Source organism: Canis aureus, chromosome 21, assembly GCF_053574225.1.
Source record: "Canis aureus isolate CA01 chromosome 21, VMU_Caureus_v.1.0, whole genome shotgun sequence".
NCBI lineage: Eukaryota > Metazoa > Chordata > Mammalia > Carnivora > Canidae > Canis > Canis aureus.
The window spans coordinates 31,880,684-31,908,428 of NC_135631.1; the positions used below are offsets into that span (position 1 = coordinate 31,880,684).

Consider the following 27,745-nt stretch of genomic DNA (forward strand, 5'->3'; position numbering starts at 1 on the left):
GGTTAGCATTAAAGTGCATTTACATCAAACTATGAAAGAACCATTGCCAATCATGCTTTTTAAATTGCTACCACTGTTTTTTAGAAAGACTTTATTTGTTTAAGAGAGAGATAGAATGGGAGCAGGGAGGAGGGGTAGAGGGAAAAGCAGACTCCCCACTGGGCAAGGAGTCCGATGAGGGACTAGATCCCAGGACCCTGTGATCATGACCTGAGCTGAAGGCAGACGCTTAACCGTGTGAGCCATCCAGGTGCCCCGGGGTGGTCATTACTGTTGGTTCTGTTCAGAAGAAACAAATCTGAAATGACAACATAAAGCAACAAACAATCTCATTTCCTCTGTCCCTTTTGCTTCATTGCTTACTTTCTAGATAAGTAGCACCGAATGTTCCTTTCTTATTACGCATGTGTTCTGATATAACTTGGTAGATACACCATCTAGAGAAAATGTCTGAAATGTTGGATTTCTCTTAGTGCACATGCAGGGTGAGTCATCAGCATTTCTGCTGGATGGTAGTGTTGTCATTGTTATGAAACACTCAGACTCATGGGGCCATATTCATTATACATTCATATTTTTCTTGGAAAGTTCAACTTAAGATGTTATTTTTTCCTGAATATTAAAAGTCTGCCAATGTCATTCTGTCTGTGGCCACTATTATAAAAATAGATATTCCAGCCAAAATAACTATGTGGTTTTAATGTGTACAGTGTTTTCATAATAGTGAAAATACTACACAGGGTTGTTGTTTTTTTTTTCTCCCCCACATGTATCAACAGCTCCGTAAATGAACTGCATGTCTTAGGATGCTTTTATGGTCTCTAAAATCACAAAATGTCACAAGACATATTTTGGTGTACTTGCAGATATGTGAGTAAATAAGCCACAATAGTAATGAAGTATAATTATTATAGTAAATTCATTTTTCTCTCTCTCTCTTTTAGTAATCTTTATACCCGATGTGGGATTTAACTCACAAATCTGAGATCAACGGTCACATGTTCAAACAACTGAGCTAGCCAGGCACTCCATAAATTCATTTCTTAGATGAGAAAATTAGCTTATTAGGCTCAATTAATTTGTTACTAGGCTAAAGAAATATGTGTGCTTGATGGTGATTTTTATAATGGGAGTGGTCCAGATTTAGTGAATTGAAGGCTATATCACTACTTCCGATTGAAAAATTCATTCAATTTTATCATTATGACTTTGGGCAAGCACAGACCAAAGCATGGGAATTGAGCCTTGCCAGAAATAATATTTGCTAAAGAGTTAAGGAGCATAGCATGATGCATATGCTATATGCTCAATCAGTTTTTGTTGAATTAATGAGTTAGAATTTAGTTCTTATCTCCTATCTTCTTGCTGATTCTGCTATTTAAAAAAAATCTCACTTGTGTTAATATTTCTCATAATAGGAAGTAATATTCAAACTGGACACACATAATTTGGAGTCTGGCAGACTGAAATGTCCTTTTGATCCTCAGCAGCCTTTTGCTTCGATAATGACAGGTAAGATCAACAGCAGGCAGTTCTTGCTTTTAGGTGATTTTCTGAAAAGGTATGTGTAGATTAAACCACATTTTCTTATTGAGTTAAAGATTATGTTGGATATTCTTTCACTGGCTATTTGATTATAGTATTTCAGTGCCAAATACCTATATTTAGCATCCTATCCTCAGGGGAGGCCTGAGCAATCCTTCATTTCTACACATTTTTTAAAATGTATATTTACTTATTTGAGAAAAAGAGAGAGGGAGAGAGAACACAAGGAGGAGGAAGGGCAGAGGGAGAGAGATAAGCAGACTCCTTGCTGAGCAGGGAACCCAATGTGGGGCTCCATCCCAGGACCTCAAGATCATGTCCTGAGCCCAATGAAGCCACTTAACCCACTGAGCCACCCACGTGCCCCTCCACACAGTTTTTAAATGAGCTTCTGGTTGAATTCTTTTTAATGCAAATGACACATAATATTTGTTCTATAATTTTATATTTAGATGTCTCAGATTTTCTTATACCAAGCTATGTCCCTATTTGGCTTACTATAGAAGTTAAATTTAGCAATTCCTTAAACATAATAAGTTACAGGCAGGCACTTGATGGGATGAGCACTGGGTGTTATACTATTTGTTGGCAAGTTGAATTTAAATAAAATATTTTTAAAGAAACATAGTTACAAAATATGCTGAATATTTGAGTGGAAGGATTAATAATAAGATGTAGTAGATACATTAATAAAACAAATGATAGAATACAGATAATAGAATGTTGTAACACCCTTTCCCTCAATTTCACATTAACCTGATTGTATTAATGGAAATGTGAAATTTTTGCTGGCACATTCAGTCTCCTCTTGCTTTGTCTACATCTTAAATTCGCTTGTGAGGTGACTATCCTGTTTAAAGAAGGCAGTGCTGTGTGGTCTGCAGTCTGTTCTGAGGAATGTCGGCATGACCTCTGAATTTTAACCATAATGAGGACACCTTTTGTCTTGGTTTGGTTCATGCCTTTACTCTCTTTTTATTTAACTTGTCTATCAATGTTGAATAGACGATAAGGGTGAAGCACCATGACATTTTAATTTTTACTTAGTGAGAACTAGTGATCTTCCTTTGAAGTGAAAGCGTGTGTGTTTTTGTGTGTTTTGAAAATTGTATGACTGATGTTCAGTCATTATCCTCAGAGAGTGGGATAGATGATTTGGGATCCTGATCTGTCAAGTGGGGTTGACATACCCGTAATAAAAACAATGGATTGTAGGCATCGGTGACCCCTCTTACAAATCCCTAAGTGATTTAAATACAAAAAAGACAGTTTTAAAGTCTGGATATACAGATGCAATTTTTAGGTTGAAACACACCGTTTTTTTTGACAATATGTTCAAATATCCACAGTTTTTATGTTTCAGATGAATGGTTTGTTTCCTTTACTCTTACCAAGTAGTTGGTATTTTTGATACCAACTTTATTGATATTGTTATTTTTTTCTTCCATTTTTAAAAATTTGCCCCACACATGAAATATTGTCCTTTACCATGTATTTTAGGGACTTGCTTTAAGAGATGGAAGTGATATCCTATCTACATTTACTTTACCTAACTGGATTTCTCTCTCCTGGGTTTTGTTTTGTTTCCTTTGGAAATTGACTCTTGTCATTATTTATATTGCTTGATTCAAATAGTTCAGTAAAAGGTTATTTAGGTGGACGTAATCAAAGGATTTAGGAAGCATCTCAATCACTTAGAGAAATTCAGAATTTTAAAGATAATGTTTCTGAGGAAAATTGGATTTTAGTGATAAAACAGTGTCTCGTTCTTATACTTAGCCATTTAAAAATCTAAATGCTTTGTAGAGATTAGCCTTTTTTAAAAATTTTGATCTACTAGGTGTACTCAACATTGTTGACTATAAAGATTTCTTAAAATGGAAGCTTAGCTTTCAAAGGGAAAATATATTCTTCTGTAGGGACAGCATTCTTGTCTTTCCCCCTCTAAGTGCCGAGTAGCAATAGGGAACACAGACGCCTTCCTCCTTCACTCCCCCAATCCTTTTTTCTTCTTCTTCCCCCATCTCTTCCTTCCTTCTTCCTCCCCTGTTCTTTCTCTTCTGCTCCCCCACCAACACACACACGCACACACACACACACAAACTTCTCTCTTTCTGGTAAAACATGGATATGCATTTTACATAAATAACAGGACAAGGAAGTTCGGTATGCAGTAATAGCCACATCTTTCCCTTTTCAGGAATTCCTGTTTATCAGAACCATTAGAGATGTGATTAGCTACAAGGAATGCAACATGTTATAATTACCAAGAATGACTTCAGTGCTGAAAGCTCCCTTTCAGCAGAGGTTAGGCAGAGAAAAGTTGTGGTCATTGAGGTTGTGTCGGTTAAGTAAATACTCATTACACAATCCATTCCTCATTACAGCATTTACTTTTTAGTATTTTTTTTTTTGTGCTGCTACAGAGACTAACTCCCAATTGTGATGTATCCTTGAATTATTTATGGGGAGAGGGAAAAGGAGGAAGAGCTTATTCATAAGAGAAGCTGATGCACGTGCAGTTATTAATTCAGAAGATTGGCCATTTTTATCTTCAGCTATGTAGCATCAGCGCACCAAAGCTCATTGAGTTATCTTGTCTTCGACTCTACAAATTTTTCAAAATTTGAATGTAAAACTTAGGAAACATTATCTTCTCGTGTTAAGCAATAAATATCTTTGGTATCATGCAATCAGATTAGTATATTGCAAATAGGATCTGCTGCTGCACTCTTAAAAGTCCTGTGTGTTCTCTCTCCCCCTCAGATGAGTACCTCTACTCTGGAACAGCTTCTGATTTCCTTGGCAAAGACACGGCGTTCACACGTTCCCTTGGGCCTACTCACGACCATCATTACATCAGAACTGACATTTCAGAGCACTACTGGCTCAATGGTTAGTGATTTTCTCACTTTTCTTTTTTTTTTTTTTTTTTTTTTTGCCTTTGCTTTCGGGTAGATAAGAGACTCATTATTACTCACTCAAATGTGTTTTGGAATAAGTGGTTTAGCTTCACATTATAAAATACATTTGATATAACTCCCCACTAAGTTAGATAAATCTCCAGAAACTGTTGTGTATATAATAATAATAGCTGACATTTATTGAAGTGTGCTAGTGTCTTGACACTGTTCCATGCTCTGATTGAGTTTTTAAATGTTCACAGTGACATCTGAAATATGCATTATTATTAATGTACCTTTTAAAGATGAGTAGAAAGGTAGAGTGAAGTTGAGTAATTTGGTCAAGTCCTTACAACTTGTCAGTTGGAGAGTCTGGGGTTCAAGTTGGCAGTCTTTCTCCTGCAGTCTGTTTTTTTAATGACTAAGCCACATACTGTCTGTGAGCCTAATACAAAGGGGTTAGTTAGATGGTAGTGCTAACTTCTTTATTTAAAGATAATTTATACTTGGGTTGGCATGTCCCTCTAAAATGTCAAGCATGTTAATATTGACGTTAGTTTATCTGATTACTTTTTTGTTTGGAGGTCATGCAGTATTCTGAGTTTAAAAAAAATCCACCAATGAATTAATTGATTAGTTAACTAATTTACGTTTGTTTATGCACTCCTGCCGTACAGCAGGTTGGGTTTTATCATGATCGTCTAAACTTTTCTAATTATCATAGGACTTTATTATCCAGCATGGCAGGAATAGGCTAACGCGGCCTTTGATGCAGACAAACAAATTTCTCATTCCCACCATAAATACTGGGTTTCAGTGGAGGCGGCCTGGGTAGGCAGTTGCTGGGGGCTATCTCTCTATCTCTCAGTATCATTTAAGCAGTGACAATGTAAACAAAAGGGGAAAACACTTTAAAACATTTCTTTAGTCAGAACCTCCAGATCCATTTGTTTACCCAACAGTGGGATCTCTGTGGACCAAAAGAGCCCTATTAATAGGGAAAACAAATTTGGAAGATATCTCAATGTGATTTCTCATTAATTTCTCTACATTCAGACAGGGCAAGACTATCTTTCTTGAGCAGTGATGTTTTTGTGGACATACTTGGTTTGAGAGTGTGACTCTATGGATTTTACCAAATAGAAAAACTTACCTGTTTAGGTAACAAGATATGCTATGACTTTAAAATTAACTATAGATTGTATTTCTTAATCTTCAAATGGCAAATAACATCATTTTGCCACTCTTTTCAGAGATAATTCTATTTATTTCATAACAGTGATATGTCCATAAAGAAGTGTGGAGCATTGCTAAATTAATAAATGTAGGAAATCTTCATTCAACTATTATTTGACTAATGGGCTTTTCTTAGTGCTGTGTGAAGGGAATTACAAAGTAGGAAAGCTTGAGTTGGTTTAACATTTAATAACAACTTTTGAGGACCCTTGGCATACTGAATGCTGTTCTGTTCCTGGACTTGGACCCTGGGAGGGTTACTGACCTCATAGATGATGACTGCATGAAGCATTAGAAGAGAGAGAGAGATGGGGCTGGAAAGTTGTAAATATTATCCTGACATCACAAGGAAGTTAGCTGCTATGGTTTAGTTTTTTTTTTTTTTTTTAGATATAATGGACACATAACATTATATTGGTCTCAAGTGTACAATATAATGATTTGATATTTGTATTGCAAAATGATAATATTGCGAAATGATCTCTACAATAAGTCTATTAACATCTGTCACCATACATAGATGGAAATTTTTTGTGTGTGCCTAAGATCTACTCTTTTAGTGACTTTCAAATATGCAATATGGTATATTAACTACAGTCACCATGCTGTACATTACTTCCCCAAGACTTACATTTTAACTGGTGAAGTTTGTGCTTTTTCACTCCCTTCATCCATGCCCTGATGTTAATCAGGGAACTGGATCTTTGTTTTTTATAAAGGTAACTGACAGTAGCATGAAGAGAAGACTAAGAATGAGGATAGAAAAAGTAGCCATAGCAAGGATACAGGAAAAAGGTGGGACCAGAAGATAGGTCTTGACAGTGGAGACAGTTGTGAGAAAATACAGCAATAAATACTTGAAATAGAAGATACTTGTTTGGGAGGAGAAGAATCCAACGATATGAGAATGGAATTCAAGAGAAGATTTTAGATACTGAGAAAACTTTGCAGTTAAAGAAGTCAGTAGAAAGGAAGAAAGCAGACAAGATACACAGAAGAGAAGTCTCAATGGATAGAATGCAGTCGAATGACTAGGAATCAGGAACTAACATTTATGGCTCATTCATGGAAGAATGTTTAGTGATTGATGCCAGGAGACCATAGACCCTGGTTTGTTCTGGACACTTCCAGCCTGCCTCTAATGTTCTATGACTCTTTAAAGTGTCCGAGTTTAGACAAAAATCACAGCTCTGTTTCTGTGGAATTTAATTACCGAGGTTTAAGTCCTGAGTATCACTTATTTGTGACCCTGGTCAAACCTTTCTGTGCATCTACATTCTTTGTCAAAAGTTCATCATAATGATAGTGCTTAGTCACAGGGTGTTCTGAGGATTAACTTAGATCGTATAGGGAAGGTCATATTGGGAAGTCTGATGGAAGACAATTTTAAGAGCAGTTCAGTGTCAATGCTGTCATCACCCTCATTGTCATTATTCTTAAAGGTAAGAAAGGCGGGAGGTGGTCCTAAAACCCTGAAGGCCTTGTGGTTGACTGACATCCATTTAGCATTTGTAACCATTGACCCCTTTTAATTTCTCTCTCTGTACATTTCATAATTCTGTGAGCTCAGCCACTCTCAGATTTCCAACTGTTTCCTGTGTTCGTGTTTTTTGAAACTGTATTTCCAAACCTCTTTCTGCCACTCAGAGCCTTTAAAAATATTTATTTGGTGTCTTACATTTTCATCCCAGATTTTTAAAAAAATCGATTGTTCTATAATGTGAATACAGGTATCGAAGCCTCTGCCCTGATAGTGCCACTAATGTGTTTTGATTTTTTTTTACATGTTCCTTAAGTTGCAATCCTTTGCTTGAGTTTCTTTAAATATATGCAGATACAGATATAGATATAGATATGTGAAAGACTAATTGGATCTAAAATCTAAAATCCTGTGAGTCTAACTTAAAATTATCTTAGTTTCCCTCTCTAACCTAGCCTTCAATGCCAGTTTCCTGACTTCTATCTTAACTTTCTGAACGTTATCCACCCAGTTACCTTGAAGTTATCTTTGATTCCTTCCTCTCCACACCCCCTTTATCTTATCTATCACCAGGAGCCTTTACTTCCGTCAAAATATCTATTGGCCTTGTTGTTGCCATGGCCACCACCTTTCCACGGGTCTTCATCACTTGGCATCTGGGTTCTTGCCACTATGTTATTGTTCGTTAATTCATTTTCTTACTGCTAATTTCTTCTACTTCAAACTTCTTTTATATAGCAGCCATGCTGGACACTACTTTAGGCACTTTTAAGGTATTGTTCTATTTACTGAGAGAGTTACTATTCCCATGTTACAGTTGGGGATCGCTTAGAAACCAGATGTATCGTTCATAGCTAGTAGATGGGAGATTAAAACTCAGGATGTCTTTCTTGCTCTAGACACTTTTTCTTTTTATCATGTAGTTCATGATCAAATTCTGCACTTTAGAGTGTACATCCCTGCCTTGGGAGGCCCACTTACGGGGTCCGTGCCTACCTGCCGCGTCGTCGTGCGAGCGCAACCGGAGGTCCCGAGGGGGAGGTGCCGCCCCGCGGTCCCAGGTGGGAGGCCCCTCCAGGTGGCACCCACGGGAGTGGAGGTGTGGCTTCCCTGGCTGACCCCGCGCCAGGCCCCCGGGCCCTCCGACGGATTCGCGCCCCGGACCCGCAACGTTGACTGAGACCCCGGGAGCGGAGGGTCGGCCGTGCAGTCTGCAGGGGGCCCGGGCCTCCCACCGCCACGGGGTTTGCTTCCCTGTTCACGCAGCAAGTGCGTGACGCTCCGGCAGCAGCTTCCTAAAGGTGTCGCCAGGTAGAAGGAACTGACACACGTTCGGGATTGCAGACGATGGAGTCAGCGTCCGTGTCAGATCATTTCTCCTGTGTTGTAACATCGTTGTGTGCTTTATTCCTGGTTAGACAGTTTGAGAGTTGTTTTCCTGTTAAATTTTGTCCTCTATGCTTTCACATCTAGTTTAAAATCCTACTTTTTAGCTGTTTGGGAATAAACTCTTGTAGATTATTACATTCAGATAAAGTGAAACACAAGAATAAAATTACATTTGCAATTGAGTATGTTTAAATAATTAACCTTTTAAGAAATATGATCCTATGTGAATCTTACATAAGTCAAAAGAATCCTTTATGTTTGTGTATTTGTCATATTTTGTTCTCTGCCCTGCAGAGATTAACCAGGAGCTATCCTCTTCACTTGCCAGTCCAGGGATCCTTGTCAGAATTTCTCTAGGACTTTGTCTAATCCAGTTTCAGTAACCTTAAGAAGTAGGTATCCTGACTCCTTCTTTGAGATACTAATCCATCTACTAAATACCTCACCAGGAGCATGAAAAATTGCAAAGATGCAATGTTATAGGCAGTTCTAGATGAAGCCTTGATGGTTCCACACTTCTCTTTTTCACTTTCCTTTATCAACTTAATCTTAGAACAATCAAGAAATACAAATCAGAGTGGTTACTCAAATACAGTTGAGTTGTTGTGAGAATTTTAAGATAAAGTTTAGAAGTATGACCATTTGGAAAATGAAAACAAACAAAGATGCCTCAAATGCATATGTTTTTGTTTTCTTTCCTGGAGTGGAAAAGAACTTTTGTTTTAAATTTTTATTTTTAACATATGGAGGCAGTTTTCATTTGAAATTTTTATTGGACAGTTCTGTTGTCTCCAAATTCTCCTTCCACCAAAAAGGGTAACTTTTTAAAAAGTGGTAGCAAGAAGATACTAGAAGGATGGGATCCCTGGGTGGCTCAGCGGTTGAGCGTCTGTCTGCCTTTGACTCAGGGCATGATCCTGGAGTTCTGGGATCAATTCCCACATCAGGTTCCCTGAATGGAGCCTGCTTCTCCCTCTGCTTGTGTCTCTGCCTCTTCTCTGTGTTTCTCATGAATAAATGAATCAAATCTTAAAAAAAAAAAAAAAGATACTAGAAGGAGTAAAGGAAACTAAGGCAGTCACTACTTGTTAACTCATCTGTGTGCAAAGAGCTTTATAGGGAGAAACGAAAGTGATGCGTATTGCAGGCTCCATGGGTTGGTACTAATGCTAATAGCTCATTTGTGAAAATGCATGATTTCAAACTCCGTCACTATTAGAGCATGTCTTTTATATGCCAAAGGGGGAAAAATGTGCTCTTATAATAAAGCCCAGGTGTCTATTGGTATCATTTTAAATTATTTAATGTAGCAACTGTGCACGTCATACGCTGATGAAATGATAACTATTTTTACTCAAACTTGGCAGCAGCTCAGGAAAGAGTTTCTATATTAAAATACTAGCATCAATATTCTTCTAAGACAGGACCTCAATTGAATCTGTAAGAAAAATATTTTGTATTCTCGAAATGTATTTATTTTTAACTCATGTGTATTCTTATTATTTAAATCACACAGTAGAGTATTATTTGATACTAACTCATTTTTCAGGATTATGTTTCTTCATATAATAAACATTTGGCTTAAAAACTCCATCATTCAGTTTTTTACAGTACTCCAAAATGGTTGTCTTATGGTACTTAAAAGAGAACCAACACTTAAAAGAGAATCCGATAAAATCATTGGTCACTGAATAAAGTGATTGTTCATCTGTGAACATCTAGGATCTCTTGATCATCTGTGTGATATATTGGTTGAAAGGTAAAAGAAATATACATTGGGAAAATATCTACTCTGCTTCCCCCACTGATGATAAAGCACCTGGAGTGTTAGACTAGTGTCATAGTCTACCTTTGACCATTTCACATGGTGATACCTGCACTTGGATAAGGTTTCCAATATCCAAAGTAGGTTTTTCTGTGTATTTCTGCAGTAGAAGAATATGAATTGTCATATATTTTTGGACTATTTGCAGACTGTTTATATTCTAATTTGTTGTAGAATTGATTTTTTTGTTGAACTCTAAGCAAGTGAAGACCTAACAATTGGCTCCTCTAACCACTTTGCCCATCTGAGTATCTGAGGAAAGCTTTATAAGCAACTCTGTTTCACACTGGAATTACTTTTACCTGTAATGATTTTCTGTTTCACATTACTAAATTCTTATTTCCTCTCTAGATACTATGTAAATTCTGTACCACAATGTTGTTTTTTTAAATTGTAAATTCAATCACTAAAGTGATAAGATACAAATGTTACAGGGTGACATGCTTCATGTTGAACTTTTATTTGAATTATATTTGAGTGCTATGATAAATTCTACTTGTGTGAATCCCCATTTTAAGTTCAAATATTTACTAAGATAAAACAAGCCAATCGTATTTCTATAATTTATGTGTATTTTCAGTTTATCCCTTTTGTGTCCTGCTCCTACACGGTGTTGGGGGGGGGGGGCAGCAGGAGACAGAGAATCCTTAAGCAGACTCCCTGCTGAGCGTAGAGCTCACTGTGAGGCTTGATACCAGGACCTTGAGATCATGACTTGAGCCAAAACCAAGAGTCAGACACTTGACAGACTGAGCCTCCCAGGAGCTGCAAAACTCTACATGGTTTTCTAAAATTTATTTATTTATTTTTATGTAACCTAGGACTATATCAAAGTGAGATTATCAAGAGCATAAGAATCCATTGGAGTTCTAAACTTCAGGGAAAGAACAGGGAAATAATAAAGAACAAAAGAGAGAAAGTTCATGCACATAATTCCCTCTCACTTTCTTAAAGTTTCCCATTTATGTGGAGAAGAGATTGGATAGGAGACCCCAGTTGACCAAGCGTAGCTGACATGATACACACTGAACTACCCATCACTTGGAATCAAACATTAACTTTTGTTTATTGAAGAGAGCTATTATGAAGTTTTGTTTACTGGGCTGTTGACCTACTGCTCTACATTAGCAGGGGGATGATTTTCAGGATTCCTGGGGTACATGACAAATAAGGCAATGTTGATCTTTTTCACCTACCACTTACTCTCTGTTTTGTTTGTTGTGCTGATAGTTGTGGGTTGAAACTTTTTTGTCTTCTCTTGCTTCCTGCTTCACTTCCTAAAGAGTGCTCTGGGGGGCTTCCTTCCAGGCATATTATATTTTCTACTTAATTGAGATCCTTCCTTCCTCAATAACCACTCTCTTTGTTTATCTTAATCAAAGGAACTATTTCTGAATTAGTATCACCTCATTATAGATCTGTTACCTGGTTCATTCACAATTCTATAAAACCAAGACTTAAAAATGCCCAATACTTTTTAAACAAAGGATTAGTAACACAAATTGGCTTCTCATTGGTGCAATGCCAAGGGGCTAGTTGAGTTGCTAATATTTTTTTCACTTGTCATGTATTATGGACATATTTCCATGCTAATACATTTAGAACTGTGTATTTTATTTTTATCAGCTACCTGTTATCCAAACAAGTGTGTGGATGTGCTAAATTTTCTATCATTCTCTTGTTTGTGTTCATAATAATGATTATCATCCTCAAGATTTATTTAATAATATAATATTTATTGAACCCTTATTATGTATCAAGCACTATCATATAGCAAGAGTTTTACATATATTCATTCATTTGGTTATTGTATCAGTTATCCTACTAGGTGTATGTGTGGTAGCCTCATATCAGGCATGAAAAAATTGAGGCATAGAGAAGACAAAAAATTCATATAAGGCCACCCTTGTAGTAAATGGGAGAGATAGGATTTAAGAAACAGTGACTACGGGATGCCTAGGTGGCTCAGCGGTTGAGTGCCTGCCTTTGGCTTAGGGCGTGATCCCGGGGTTCTGGGATCAAGTCCCATGTCCGGCTCCCTGCATGGAGCCTGATTCTCCCTCTGCCTGTGTCTCTGCCTCTCTCTCTGTCTCTCACGAATAAATAAATAAAATCTTTAAAAAAAAACAATAACTCCATCAAATAAAAGGAAAATATAAAGTCATAGATTCTCCTGATATGAAAGGAATTTCTAAGTAACTTAGTTGGGTTGTAACAATCGTGAATATCAGCCAGTCATGTTGTCACCCATTCTCTGGAGTACCTGGAGTTCCGAGAGAACTTGTTCCAGACCTCTGTGTGCTAATACATATTTTTACATTGTGTCATGTTTATTTGTTATATGTCTCATTTCCCACATTCCATTCTTTTGTTTTGTTTTGTTTTGTTTTGTTTATTCTGCTGTTATTTTCCATTCAAAGACACTAGCGCTATTTTGGCTGAACTGTTTCAGTATTTTAATTTGTAGCTTTTTTCTTTCAAACAGGAGCAAAATTCATTGGAACTTTCCCTATACCAGACACTTATAATCCAGATGATGATAAAATATATTTCTTCTTTCGGGAATCATCTCAGGAAGGCACCACTTCTGACAAGACCATCCTTTCTCGAGTTGGAAGAGTTTGTAAGGCAAGATATATTTATGTTACTTAAGGCATGTATGTATATGTATGAACAATTAATTGTGTGATGTTGAAGAAGAAGTTAACGTCCATCATTCATAAGTAGGATGAATTCATACTATCTACATGAATAATTTTTCGGATCCAAAAGTGAAAAGAAAAAAGAAGATTCAAAATTTTCCAGTATTATAGGGATTTTTTTTTTTTCCCAGTGTGAACTGTTACTCAGGTTTGACTTACATCTCTGGCAGCTTGCTCCTTATGTTGACAGGTTATCCCTTTGCCACTTTTCACTATTCCCAGTAAGATCACTGCATTTTCCTGGTCAATGGAATTTAAAATGCTTTTATGCATTAAATTTGATTTTGAAATTGAAAGTAACATAATCACTGTAGTACTTTGAACACTAACAGAATCAGATCTGATATTTTATGAAAACACGTCACACATGTAAAATTATGTATCTGTATAGGGATCAAATAAGTTGAAAATATGGTTATAGTAATACTACAGTAAATATTTCCTAGAGCATTTATCTAGGTTAGGTTTTTGAGAATAAATGAGATAAGGAGGGGGAAAAACAAATAAACCGAAATGCAAAACATTTAAAGAACACTGAAGTTCATTTTTTAAGATTGCCATTTTATGTAAGTTATAGGAAAGCAATTCTATGAAACACTTCCATTTTTTTCCATTCAGGTTCTAATTTGAGTGAATATAGGCTTTATAGAATAATAATGCTACTGGAATCACACTTTTGATTTCAATATATTATTTTTTTAGTTGGTTTTATCTTCCTTGAAATAACTTTTCTTAAATAGCCAGACACCTTCCACATAAACTCTTGTTATTCAGAAGAAGAGCTGTTAAGTTAATAAATACTCTCAATAGGAAGCTTTTTTTTGGTCTTGTACAAACTTTTCATTTTCTTCCATTTGAGCCTATCACTTTTTTGTCTCAGTCTGTACCCTCAGGCTTTTGAACACTTCCAGGGACAGAAATACAAACCATCACAGCACTTAAAAGTGCTAATGAAAACATGGCTTTTGAATGAGGCCAGCTTGTGAGCACACATCATTCTTTACCTAGTTAGTGTCCTAGCCAGTGATGCTGTCTCCCACTGATCCCTTCACCCCCAGGGGACAGAATTCTCTAAAAAGCATCCTCATTCTTTCAGAGTCCAAGAATTCACAGTAATTTCTCTTGAAGCCTCTTGCCTAGAGATGAATGGCTATTGCTTGGAGTAGCTGTAGTGTGTTAGTGTACTGAAGCATGCTTTATAACAACAGCATCCCCACCCTGAAAACCTGGGCCGTGCATTGACATCATTTATATAAATCTGCTACATTATATATGTCATAAAAGATTTACAAGTCACTTTCAGATGAACATACATAACAAGTGAGGTTTTGTGAATGAGTTCAATACTTATTTCTTACTAGGTCTAAAGCATTTGATAGAAAATCATTCATTACAAAATGCTATTTTTACCCCATTATTATATATACTGAAAGCTAAGTTAAAGATGGAAAAATATATTAAAGAAAAATTTAGATGCCCTGTTTATAAACTTATGTACTCAAAATATGATATAAACTCCAATTATCAGCCCTGGGATATCTTAATTATGAACAATCTTCTATAGAATTGAAAAGGCTGAGAGAATTGTAGGACAGGAATCTTCCCACCACAAAAAAACTCTAAGGCCACACAGCAAGATTTTGTCATGCCATTGTGTTTGGATAAAAAGCTAACAAATTGTGAGATCAAATAAGGACATGTGATGGATGAATTTCCTTAAAAAAAAAAAAAAAAAAAAAGAAGGGAGGTCCCTCTTACATCTCTTCACCCAGGCACTGTTTCCAGTTAGTACCATCTTCAGAATTTCCTGCTACACATATGACCCATTGGTCAAATGTTTGCAATATTTGGTTCTGCATGCATCTTTCAAAGTTTTTAATTGCAGCATGTCTTGCCAGTTTTTAACTTTTCTTAATAATTTAGGATTAAAGTGTGGCAAAAAGTGAGCATTTGTAAGTGGAGATTGCACTGACAAGATTAAAAATGACTTGAAGTCTTTTAAAAACTATGTCAGAATGGTAACAAGTTTAACTAAAGAAAACAACTGTTGAGCATCATCATTGTTGCTGTTATATATTATCTTCACATAGAAATGTTCTTCTGACATTATTCAGAACATATTATTTCTCTCCGTTGGTTCATTTTTTCTTTACCCCCATGGGGCTATTACAATATTGTTTTTCTGTTTTTAAGAAATAATAAATGTATGTCTATGCTATGAAACAAAATTTAGTTCAATAGATAGAAGCAAAGATCCAAGGAGTCAGAGGTCATATTAGAGAGAATTAAGAGTGAACTGTCTATACTTTACTGAGTTTACAAATTCTTTTAGTAATGTGGGAGTCCTTTATACTGTCTTTTCCACCAGGATATTCCTACAGCTCATTTACTTAGAAATGTTCTGGTTTTGTTGTTTTTATTTGTTTCCATTTGTAACTGATGACTTTGGGCCCCTAAATTGTTTATACTTTAGTAGCTGAAGAGGGAGGAAGCTCTTAAATTGTTAACAACTTTCAATTTATTTATTGTTATTTTATTTTATTGACCTGTCCAAGATAATATTATTAGACTGAGTAGCGTATAGTAATTGATAAAAAGAAGGTTTTGGAAATAGGCAAATTATACAAAACTTAGCAAAGAATTGTTTATAGAATAAGGGTGAGTCTTTCCAATTCTATAACCCACTCTTTCATTATTATATCATTTCATTATTTTGACAATAACAAAATATGAGTTCTGTACAAAATGCAATACACTAGACATTGGTAGATAAGTGAAACACTGTCCCCGTTCTTTGAAACCTCATAGTACAGTGAAGGAAATGGAAATAGAAACAGATAATCACAGTATAATGTGACAGAGGTTGGAGCAGAGAACACTGTGTATTTGGTGAAGCTCAAACATTGAATCCTACAGAGGGAGGAGGACTAAATCAAGGAAAGGAAAGGATAGGGCTTTCCGGCAGCATGTGACAGGGTATATTTGGTTTACAGAAGGATGAAATCTCCTAAGTAGAACTCAAGGGGGGTATATGAGCAGCAATGTCATTGGAGATTGGAGTGGTAAATTGGAAGAAAAGAAGTCTTGTTTCCATATGAAGGTGTTTCAACTTTATCTTGTAGGCAACGAGAAGTTATAAATGTTTAGTAGAAGAGAAGTGACTTGATGGGTAGATATACTTAGCAATAAATTGAGGAACGCATCTGGATTAAGAAATATCTGGGACTAGGGACCTGTTAGGTGGTTCCACAAAGACGATAGGAATGAGTAGAACTGTGAATGCATAGAATCTAGATGTAGATGTCTAATAAGTCCGTAATTTATTGCTAGTGTCTTATTAATTGCTTAGTGTCGACTATCTGTCCAATTGAACTTTACATGATGATGGGACTATTGCATATGCACAGGCTCCCACACAGTAGCCGTGTGGCTGTATTAACATTCGATTAGCGTGACCGAAGACTGATTTTTAATGTTATTTAATTTTAACCAATTTTACTTGATTTTTAGATTGATTGATTGATTTATGTGAGACAGAGAAAGAGAGAGGACAGGAACAGTGGGGAGGGGCAGAGGGAGAGGGGGAAGCAGACTCCCCATGGAGCAGGGAGACGGATACCGAATTCAGTGTGGGGCTGGGTCCCGGGACCCGAGATCACGACCTGAGCCCAAGGCAGCCCTTGGTAGCAACCGAGCTACCCAGGAGCCCCTAAATAAGTCTGACTTAAATAGCATCGTATGTATTGTTAACTAACGAATTAAAATAAAAACTTAAAATAATAAAAATAAATAAGTGATATCCCATGGCCGTTGGCTACAGTATAAATATAGACTATCAGAGTGTTCACTTACTTAACAACCCTGTGCACAACTCTATGCTAAGTAAACAGTAGTTTTATAAAAGATAAAAAGTGATACTTGTATCTAATGAGTTTGCAGCCTAGTAAATAACATATGCCTTGGCCAAGAAAACACAGATTAATGTATGATCGGAAAGTATGTTAAGTGCTAAAATTGGGAAAAACATCACAGGGTGTGGTTAGGAAAAATGGGTGGGTTTTAGGTTGGCTGTGAAAGATCTGTTGAGAAAGTAACTTTTGAACAGATACTGAAAATAATCAAGGAGTTGCAGGGCAAAGCTGACAGAGATAGAGAAGAATATTCCAGGCAGAAGGAAAAGCACGTGTGAAACCTCAGAGGTGGGAAAAAACATTTAAGAAGTCAAAAGAGCTTGTCTGTGACAGAAGCATAATGAATACATGGAAAATTAGGATAGTGATTGCTTCCCCTTTAAAATATCATAAAATTTCAAGTCTTAGGAAGTCTTATCTTCCCCGTTTGTATCTAGGACTGATATTGCAAGTATGGACCTCATGATGCATCTGAAAGGCTGTTGGATCCTGGATGCATTTTAATTCTTACTGCTGCCCCCGAGGCTTTGATACTTGCCTATAGACAAGGACCTCTATATTCTTGGTCGTTGTGATTTCCAGAAGATAAGCAGGGATGAGGAACATTCAAAAAGAGAAATCTTCTGACATTTGAGATAAAAAACACCAAAACCAGTGTATGGGCAGAGATTTTCTACTTGGATATGTTAAAGTTGATCTGGCTCTGGGATGTGCTTTCCAAATAGTCAGTGGAAAATAGGAACCTGAGGCTCAGTAGTGTCTGGAATCATGACTTTGGAAATCACCAATATACTGATAGTTCTTGAAGTCATGGAAGTGTGTGAAGTTCCCCAGGGAAATACGTAGTACAAGATCAAAGAGCAAGGACCCAATCCTGAGGGACAATGATTTTTAAGAAAAAAACAGTGGACTGTTAAGGCAATTGAGAAAAAAATAGCTTGATAGTTAGGTGGGGAATTGGATGACAGTGGTGTCACAAGTCAAGGGCAAAAGTTGTTTCAAGAAGACAGCAGTTGGGCAGCTCGGGTGGCTCAGCGGTTTAGCGCCACCTTGGGCCCAGGGCATGATCCTGGAGTCCTGGGATCAAGTCCCACGTCGGGCTCCCTGCATGGAGCCTGCTTCTCCCTCTGCCTGTGTCTCTGCCTCTCTCTGTCTCTGTGTGTCTCTCATGAATAAATAAATAAAAAATCTTAAAAAAAAAAAAAAAAGGAAGAAGAAGACAGCACTTGTCAGTAAGGTCACACACCCAAAGGAAGTCAGATAAGAATGTGATTACAAATCAGGAAGTAGATTTGGCAGTAAGGATATCGTCAATACCTTTAGTGTGAGTGGTTGGATATTCAATGTGAAAGCAGACCTAGGCTTCCACCTCTAGGTGTAGACGCCTTCCTAGCTCTGCTCCTTAACTTAGGAAATGGGGGCACCTGTCTCTTCCATGACTGCGTTACCAAACAAATGAAAGACTTAAATGAGATCGTATGCATTGGGATATGGCAGATCCTGAGGAAGGTACTGGAAAACCAGAGTGACGTAGGTCTCTATTTTCAAGCAGTCAATAATGCAGAAGATTGATGTGTGAATAAGTAAGTTCCTTGTCATACTACAGAGAGTTAAATATCAAAAATCATGTGCACACAGGCACACGCACGCACACATCACGCATACACATTCACACTTTCGGGACCAGGGCAACTAGCTGCTGGGAGTGGAAGGGTGGTGTGTGCATGTTAGGGACAGGTGCTGGTTAGAGACAGGTCAGTTACTAGGGGTTAGTGGGAAGACTGCAAACTTAATTAGCGTCAGTGTCTGAAATTGTTCTTATTTTGCCTTCATTTTTTAGCAATATTTGCACTTGGAGGGTGGATCTTCTTGCTGGACGTAGTCAAAAGAATTTGGAGATATGTCGACAATTTGAACTATGAAATTTTTAGACAAGAGGCATGGACAGGGAAACACCCTAAAAACAGTAAAGAAGCCGAATTAGGGTATCATTTCTTAGAAAAATATTGATCAAGGACAGAGAATAAGTACCTTCATCTAAGGAATCTCTTTCCAACTCAGCATGTCCATCTTTGTATGTGTGAGAACTCATTTACTGACGATTTATTTCTCAGGGGTGTCCCCACCTGCCAGGCAAAGTTCTTACTCTGTTTTCGCATCTTTATCACACGAGGCTGAGCCTAGATGGTCTCTAAAGACCCGCCTGGCTTTGTGATTCTTGATCCTGTCGTAGGGTCAATATTCTCAAGCGCCCAATGGTGCCCCTGCCACTCCGGTCCGCTCCCGCCAGCAGTGGGTCCCACGGGTCTCTGCGGCAAGGTGCATGCCACCTAAAAGGACAGGTGAAACCGCCCTGAACACTGCTTCTCTGGGGGGGTGGTCGTCACTGCCCGTGTGAGTCCCTGAATTCAAGTTCCAGGTGGAAATGCCAGTCACCCCAGGGGGGCCTGCTTGCAACTTTTCGCCTGAGGCTGTTTCGCGTTACTCTTGGATTCTCTTCACCGTTGGAAGCACCGTGGGCAGCTTGCTTAGAGGTGCAAGCCACTCTGGGTGCCAGCCTAGGCTAGGCCAGCTCTCCCCTCTGCTCTGCAGGATTCCCACTGTCCAGCCAGGAATTCAGTCTGGATGGTCCTTCCCAGCACTTGCCTGGGGGGCTAATTAATAGACCTTTGCTTCAATTCCACTTGCATTGTCCACGTTGATATATGGTCCTATTTGGACAATTGCTGCCTTTGAAGATTTGTGTTTTTAGGCCGATGACACATTCTGTGTGTATTGATCTCTGCCGGGTTGTGGGATTTTTTTTTATTTTTTTTTGCTTACTTTTAACGTGTCACTTACAACCTAAATGAGAGATTTAGAGCTCTGAGCTACAGATGTGCTTTTGCTTCACTTCCATCTGTTTTCCTGTCAGAAATTCCTAGGCAAGAATTTATACTGTTGCCTGTGGCTTTCTTTTTTTCTTTCTTTCTTTTTTTTTTTTTTTTTTTAATTTACCAAGCTCTGATCTAACCTGAAAAACAAAACAAAACAAAAAACTGCTTACCGTGCCTAGATTTACCTAATTTTAACTGTTAAATTCTTAGAAATATACTGAAATTTTTAGTAGAGTGTATCATCAGGTCCAGCATGTCTAATAATCTTTACAGGCTTTTGGAGTAGTTCGAAAAACATGTTTTCCACTTTGATTCTCCAGTGGCAAATTGAAAACAATCATCGCTAAACGCTAGAGTCCTTTCCAGAAAAAAAATAAAAAAAACATATATAGGTTACCTTGAAAGCTTCTTCAGAATGGATGCCTTAAAATTATCATGCTTATTAATACCTGCCATACACGTTTTTTTGGTCTGTTTTGTTCTCCTCTTCCTTTGTCTGAGACGTTTGAGTTTGTATAGTTTTGTTTCTTTTACCACTGAGAGATTCAAGATTATTTGTAGGTGAAGTAGAAGACTCTTGATTTTGCTTTTATTTCTTAGTGGTCATGACTTTATTATTATCATTATTATTATTTTGCATATCAATGAAACAGCTAACAAGATGAAAAGTAGTTACAGCACATTGAGAGGGAAGATCCGGGCTGAAAAGGAAAACACAATGATACGGTCCTGTCATTTGATTCAGTCCATGTAAATTCACTAACATTAGTTTATTTAATGTATTAAAAATGTCCCCATTTCAGCTCTGCTGTCAGTATAATAATACTGTCCTTTAGTGTATATGGCACGCTTTCCTTGTAAGGCTCTTGGAACCATTTATTCCAGATTCTACTTTTTTGTTTCTGTCTCATCACCCACCATTATAGTTTCCAGCTTCTAAACAGGCCATTCTGTGTTTGGATTACCCTTATCATTTTTATTTACTTATACAGCCCCATACAGACCATCTGGATTGAGGCTTACAAAAATTCTAAAATAAGTCTCTAGAAATAAGTGCATGAAGTTTGAGGGAGCACAGGGGGAGTACAGTGGGCAGCTGCTCTGAAATGTCAGCTGCTGTGGTCCCATCTCCAGTGTTTCTTGGTGTAACAGGTCTTCAGGCGATTAGGAGCCACATCCCAGCAGGACACTGTTTAGACCCCACAAAGGACAGCTGTTATCACAAATGACAGATCAGATAAAGAATATGAATGATGTATTGAAATACAGCAGACCTTACATTGAAAACACAAAAGTATCAAATTGCTCTAATCTTATTGAATGCATAAAAAAGGATCAATAGGAAGCCTGTGTGTTTACCTCAATTGGGGCAGTTTCAGTTATGGAAGAAATATGTTCATTGATTTACAATATTGTAGTACTTAGATTACACTTCAAAAGAAGTAGATGTTATTGATTCATTAATTAATCTCTGACATTAAATGTCATTAATGGCTGGAACTGGGGAGAAGTGTGCATAAAAGATGTATAGATGAGGGTTTTCAAAGCGTTTTGGGAATTCCATTCTCTTGACTGCACAAAGATGCAGAAAAGCATTAGGCAAAAGAACTGATTTTAAGCAAAGAAGAATTTGTGAACCAGTCTGACTCCAGCATCAAATCTTTCTTTCTTTTTTTCTTTTTTATAAGTGCTTAAGATGGGTCATTCTTCAGTATTTGTTGATCAGAAAAGCCTGGTGTCTTTCAACTTAAACTCATTAGTATGGTTACAGATGTCTGAATGCTAACCCATATTATAATGGAATACAACATGTCCACAGAAGGGTCGGTGATTTCATTGATTTATAAAGTCTTTAGGCGCGAAGAGCATTGGAGCTGAAAGTCAATTCTTATATTTTCCAAGAACTTCTTTTTCCTGAGATTCAGGTGAAAAGGACCATATTTATAAAGAGAGATCCTAAGAGATCCTCAAAGAGGATGATGTTTACAGATAACATTGTGTTTAGCAGATGAACCCAGCATAGTGACCCAAAGGTCAAAAGACATACTCAATGAAAGTTCATGTGTGACAGTTTGTAGCTACTCTATGTGTCTATGTAAGATTTATAAGACCTTGAATCTGCTGGGACAGTAGAAGCAAAATGGAATCACCATTAACCTGCTTTCTGACTCATCTACCCATTAGTAGCCTACAAGTAGCGATCATAGTATTTTATACTATGCAGCCGTCACTCAATCACCCAACTCAGAGAGAGTTTATTTTAAAGCTGCTGAAAGGTTGTAAATTGTTCTTTGTTTCATCTTTCATCTTTTCTGTTTTTAAAATTAAGAAATGTCACAAACATGTAAAAAGCCACAGAGAATAAGAAAATAGTCACCCTCTGTGCTCACCACCCAGATGGAACCCATGTGGTCTGGCTGGTTTACATTTAATTTCTTTGTTACTTTCATCTCTATTTCTGTGTAGAGACTGTCAAGGCTTTTGGCAATCTGACCACAAAGAAGCTGTGATGGAGTAGAGGCACAGAAGTGGCCGGTGACTCTCAGCTGCTGATTCTGACATCTCAATAGTAAATCTATTGTGTTAGTGAGATAGTTGCGTTCTTTAGAACTTCACAAAAATAAGCAAGGAGGTGACAATTTAGTACAAAAGTGGTTACCTCCCTTTTAGCCCTCTTCTGGGCTTAAAGTTCTCAGGGGATTTTGTGGCTTTCCAAACAAATCCAGGGGCTGAGAGCTGGTCAGCAGTCAGCCAACTGACCCTTGCCTACAGGAGAAATACAACTCCTTGTGAATTGAACTTTGCCATTCCAGGTCATGCTCTTGGATGTCTGTAAGAGTTACTATCCAGTCATTAAGTGCTTATAATCCACTCCTGAGAATGTGTATCCCAGAAATTATACTTGTTTCCCTGCTGACAGCAGGTGGCTTTCATCTTTGACCTGGACCTTTTTTTTTTTTTTTTTTGCTTGTTTTTTATCTTCTTTATTCCTTGAGGCCAGAGAAGGCTGCTAGATGGATAGGCAGGAACATTTAAAGATTCTTTTGTTCAAAGGATTCCAATTTCCATTTGTCAGGTTAAATATGTGTGTGTGTACAGCCTACAGTATGAGACTACAGTATGCAGGCTACAGTATGAGACTCTTTCCCATCCAACAAATTTGAACCTAGAATCATTAGAATTTTGTCATAGTTTGTCTTAAATAGGATGATAACTGCAAATAGAAAGAGGGTGCTGTTTGAAAATGGACATTTATTGTTACTTTTTATCTCACAAAATGTTTAAAAGAGAATGCCATTGCTAATTTTTATGATGAAGTAGTGATGTATACACCTGTTAAAGGAATGTTGTAAAGCACATATTATGTATCTGTTTATTCATTTAACAAAATAATTCAAGCAACTACTCTGCTAGGGGTAAGGCAGTGAACCAAACATAGTCCCTGGCGTTAAATTAATGGTAGCTGATAAATTCTCTTGTGTATATTGAATCAACACTTTTTAGTATTTCTTGCTGACTCAAAATATGCAAATATGGGCAATGAAAAATTTTAAATATTATACATGTGTGTGAAGAATGCACTAAAATTTAAATATATTAACTAGAACTTGGCTTAGTACAGGTAGGGCTCTGCTAAAATAAAAATATTTTATATTTTTATAAAAAACATGTGAATTTAAAAAGATATAAATCAAAGTTCATGAGAAAGATGGGGAGGTATCTTACTTTTTATTTTTAAATTTATTTAAAAATCTTTCTTTCTGAGTGACTCTAGGTAACATATTTCTCCCTGAAATCCTACTAAACATTAACACAGAATTTACCATTACTAGAAGGAAGCATTAGTGTTTTTGCCTATTCATATTAACATCTGGATTTATATTTATTAAATGATCTGAGGATGTGAGCAGTAAAAATAAAGGTCATGTCTAGATAAATCTGTCTTCACAGCTGCAGCCATCATTAATCATCCAATAGCTGGCTGAAATATTGGTTATTTTTATTATTGAGCAATTATACTGCAAGAGTGGAAACACCATTTACAAAACCTAAATTCAACAGCAATTACAGACATGTTTGTTTTTAGAGGGTTATTGTGTGAAATCTATTATGTATTCATTTTCTTCCACTTCTTTGTAGTAATTCTTTGTACTACATAGCATATTATTAAATGACATATAAATGCTTTGGTCTGGTATTAAAGGCTTCCTGGATTGCACCCCGATTTCCTTTTATAACATTTTCCTCCCCTGTTTTCATTTTATCCCAGTCTTCATCTAAACCAAATTTGTCCTGGGTCTCCATACATGTTCTGAAGTGCTCCACCTATTGTCCTTTCTCTCTAATTTCTAGCACCTAGAATATTTCCTGAATATTCCAATCTATGAATGTCTGAATTCACCTCTCATTTTTAAAAATAACATTGAACCTACCTCCACAGCAATGCCTGTCCTCTTTTTTTCCACTACAAAGGCATTTCAAAGGAAACTTAAATTTTTTGGCATTTATCTATACTTTCTAAGGATATTTATCATTTTTATCTTGTATTTTTAGTTACTCACTAATAACCAAACATGTATTATTAAACACCTGATAAGCAGGGCATTAGTAACATGTACAGTAGGTGTTGGATGAAAAGAGTAGGGAGTGTGGTTTCTGGAAAGAATGAATAATTATGAGAAAATCAACTAAATGTTCCTTTGCTATGTATTATCACCATGTGTCAGCAATTCTAAACAGTATCAGTGTCAAAATACTATTACCAGAAAGGTCTTTTGTTGGTCCAGTTTCCAAACAATTGCTGTACTTATCGTTGAGTTTATATTATGTATCTGCCAACACACATGAACTCAGTTACACGTGTTCCAAGACTAAGTGCACATCGATTTGGATCATTTAAAATTTAAAACAGAGAGAGACGTAGTGCAAACTGTGAGGTGCAATTTTTTTGTTCAAGTGCAAACTTTAGTTCATACGTGAAATATTGAATTTAAATGTCCTGAATTTCTTTTTTTCCCCTTTTACATTGTTATAAACCTGAAGAACACATCAAAAAAATAAAAATTATTACTTATTTATACAGAGTTATTACTGACAAGTATTCTGGTGTTTAGCAGAGGGGAAATAAAGTGCGGTTCATGGAGCACCTGGGTGGCTCAGTTGGTTAAGCCTCCAACTTTGGTTTTTGACTCAGGTCATGATCTCGGCGTCCTGGGATCGAGCCCCGAGTCAGGCTCCATGCTTAGGGAGGAGTCTGCTGGAGATTCTTTCTCTCCCTCTGTCCCTCCCCCCAGTACTTTCTCTCTCTCTCAAATAAATAAAACAAAATAAAATGAGATTCATTCACTCTGGGTGCCCTGGGATACCCCTGGTGTTAGGTGCTAAGGCTAAGGCTGGCTGCAGCCTGTGGTCTCAGGGACTTCATTGTCTTCTGAGCTCCCCCACAAATCTATAGCTTTCTGAAATTTGCTCTGTTACTAAAATTATATCATCTGGAATTTGGATTTCCACATCACCCAAGATAATACTCAAAGGGCTCTCTGTCTTCCATCCCCTTCCTTTTCTTCCCCCCACTTTCTTGAAGAAGAGCAAGTAATTCTATGACTTTGAATTCTCCTGTTTGGAGTAGTCATTTGTATACTTTTCTGTAATTTCATTTAATTTTCAGAGATTAAAGAAGCACAGGAAATACAGTTCCTAAATATTCAGAGTTAGTATTTGATAGTGAACTTTTTATTAATCTTATAAAACATAGATTGCATGAAGGATAAAAATGTTTATATAATTTACATTTAGATGTAAATACATTAAAGGAAATAGTGACTCTAAAAGTAATTTTTGAAAGTTTAATTTAAGTACTTCCTGTATTTATGCCATGAAACAGTGTCATCTTACTTATTGTAAACATAGCACATCAAGTCCAGTCAGATAACAAATTGTATTAATTTAATGTTCATAGAAACGTATTAAGTTAAAAATAAGACACAGATCTTTTTATGCTGAATTATTGAATTTATTTTACTGAATTGATTAAAGTGCTTATGTTTGGTAAGTGTCTAAAGAACATTTTAATGAAATATTTCAGAGTCAAAGTATAGAAAAACATCAATTAGCATTTAAAACAAGATTGGTTTATATGTATGTTTGCATTGCCTTATTGCTTAATTGGTAAGGCACTAATTTTGGAAAAAAAGACTTTTTAAGTCTATAGGAAGGCATATTTCTAAAGGCTGTATATCATGATCTTCATCATGTGTATAATATACAGGTCAGGGCTGGTATTTATGGAACACATGTTGTCTGGCCCTGTGCTAGGCACTGTACACAGATTTTTCCATTAAATCATCAAAATAACCAATTTCAAGGCATTAGCTATATTTTTTCAATGAGGAAACAGAGACTTGGAGAGTTAAATAACCCTTTCTTGGCCATGGGGCAAAAATATGCAGAGGTGAGATTTGACTGCAGGCCTCATTCATGTACACTGTCGCCCCACTCACCTCTGCTCATTCAGTATAGCCCTGTTGTATACACCGTTCATCCAACCATGAGGAAAGCATGCAGTGTTAAGGAGCCTTTTCCTGTATTGGAAAGTTCAAGGCCCTGAATCTGGGCTCCCTGACTTTGTAAACAATGATGTTAACTCTGTATCTTTATTATTTTCCTTTTTTCAGAATGATGTTGGAGGACAGCGCAGCCTGATAAACAAATGGACGACTTTCCTTAAAGCCAGATTGATTTGCTCAATTCCTGGAAATGATGGAGCCGATACTCATTTTGATGAGCTTCGTAAGTTACAGGCTCCTTTTTTTTTTTTTTTGTCTTAAAAATGACTTACTGATGAATACATTAGGCCTTTATTTTCGCCCCCAGCATAGCAGAGGACAGCTTGCGGGAGTGTTATTACTGAATTTACACACACACGAAGAACACGGGTGTGCTCTGGGTCTCGGGGCATATTGTCCTGAAGCAATTCCCCTCTTTGTCAGCCTCCTCAAAATTAGGAGGAAACAAGGCTGCAGCAGGAGACAGAGCTGCTGGCAGTGCCTCTGCAGAACCGCCCCTCCTGTGGCCTTCACCTGCGAAGCAGCCGCTCGCAGGCAGCAAGGACTTGTCCTTATTCTGCGGTGCCCTCTGCTGGAGAGCACGGGACTGGGGAACCGGCCCCTCTGACTTGGTGGGAAAAAGAATGCTCGAGCAAGTGTCAGAAGGGTTATTCTCTTTCATATCCCCTCTTTACTGCTCCCAAAGTTAATTCTAGGAGGTTTTTTTCAGTGATATATGAAGTTAGCATCATCAAATCTTATTTTTGGGCTATTTTTGCCTTGCAATGTGAAAATGATTTTACCATTGAAGGATTTTGCCATATGGTATTTAAAGTATATTATATGTTGAAGTCTATTATATGTTCAGTTTTGACGGTGGATCCCCGACGTTACAGGTAAGCGTGCTCACATCTCCAACGACCTTACAGTGGATGTTATTTACACCTACCCTGGTGTCGGTAGTGCTCAGGTAGTAACAAGATACTGAACAAATAATTACAGATGTCATTCTGCACAATAACGTGGGTAGCTATTTTTATATTGCTAGCAAGTAGGTAATTGAATTATTAGTAAGTTGGCACAGTTACAGGACAAGACTTTTTTTTACATTGGAGGGTTAAAACAATGTATGTTTCTAATTTCTATTCTGTAAGAAATCACATACCTCTGACTGGAAATAGTCATGGAGATTAGCAAGCAAATAATCCCATCTGCAGGGGATGGGAGTAAACACCCAGGAAGTGAGACACCCAGTGCAGTGGCACATAGCTAGAGAGAAAATCAGTCTTTAGCCCATAATTTCTGATGTCATAATAGAATGACTCTCACTGTT

The 27,745-nt window shown here is 37.2% G+C and overlaps 1 protein-coding gene and 1 long non-coding RNA gene across 5 annotated transcripts in view; one reads left to right on the forward strand and one right to left on the reverse strand.

The window, feature by feature from the left end:
- The window catches only part of SEMA3D (semaphorin 3D), a 141,750-nt gene that overhangs the window by 52,725 nt on the left and 61,280 nt on the right, over positions 1-27,745 (forward strand). For all 4 annotated transcript variants that reach the window (XM_077863809.1, XM_077863810.1, XM_077863807.1 and 1 more), the window contains exons 5-8: positions 1,419-1,512; positions 4,312-4,440; positions 12,864-13,006; positions 26,542-26,656. In XM_077863809.1, coding sequence (XP_077719935.1) covers positions 1,419-1,512; positions 4,312-4,440; positions 12,864-13,006; positions 26,542-26,656 — 481 coding nt within the window. The remainder of the gene's footprint in view (positions 1-1,418; positions 1,513-4,311; positions 4,441-12,863; positions 13,007-26,541; positions 26,657-27,745) is intronic.
- Positions 57-27,700, reverse strand: LOC144292880 (uncharacterized). Its single transcript, XR_013360265.1, has 3 exons — positions 27,578-27,700; positions 8,161-8,574; positions 57-298 (listed from the first exon to the last, which is right to left on the reverse strand). It is a non-coding gene; the product is annotated as an uncharacterized LOC144292880 (long non-coding RNA).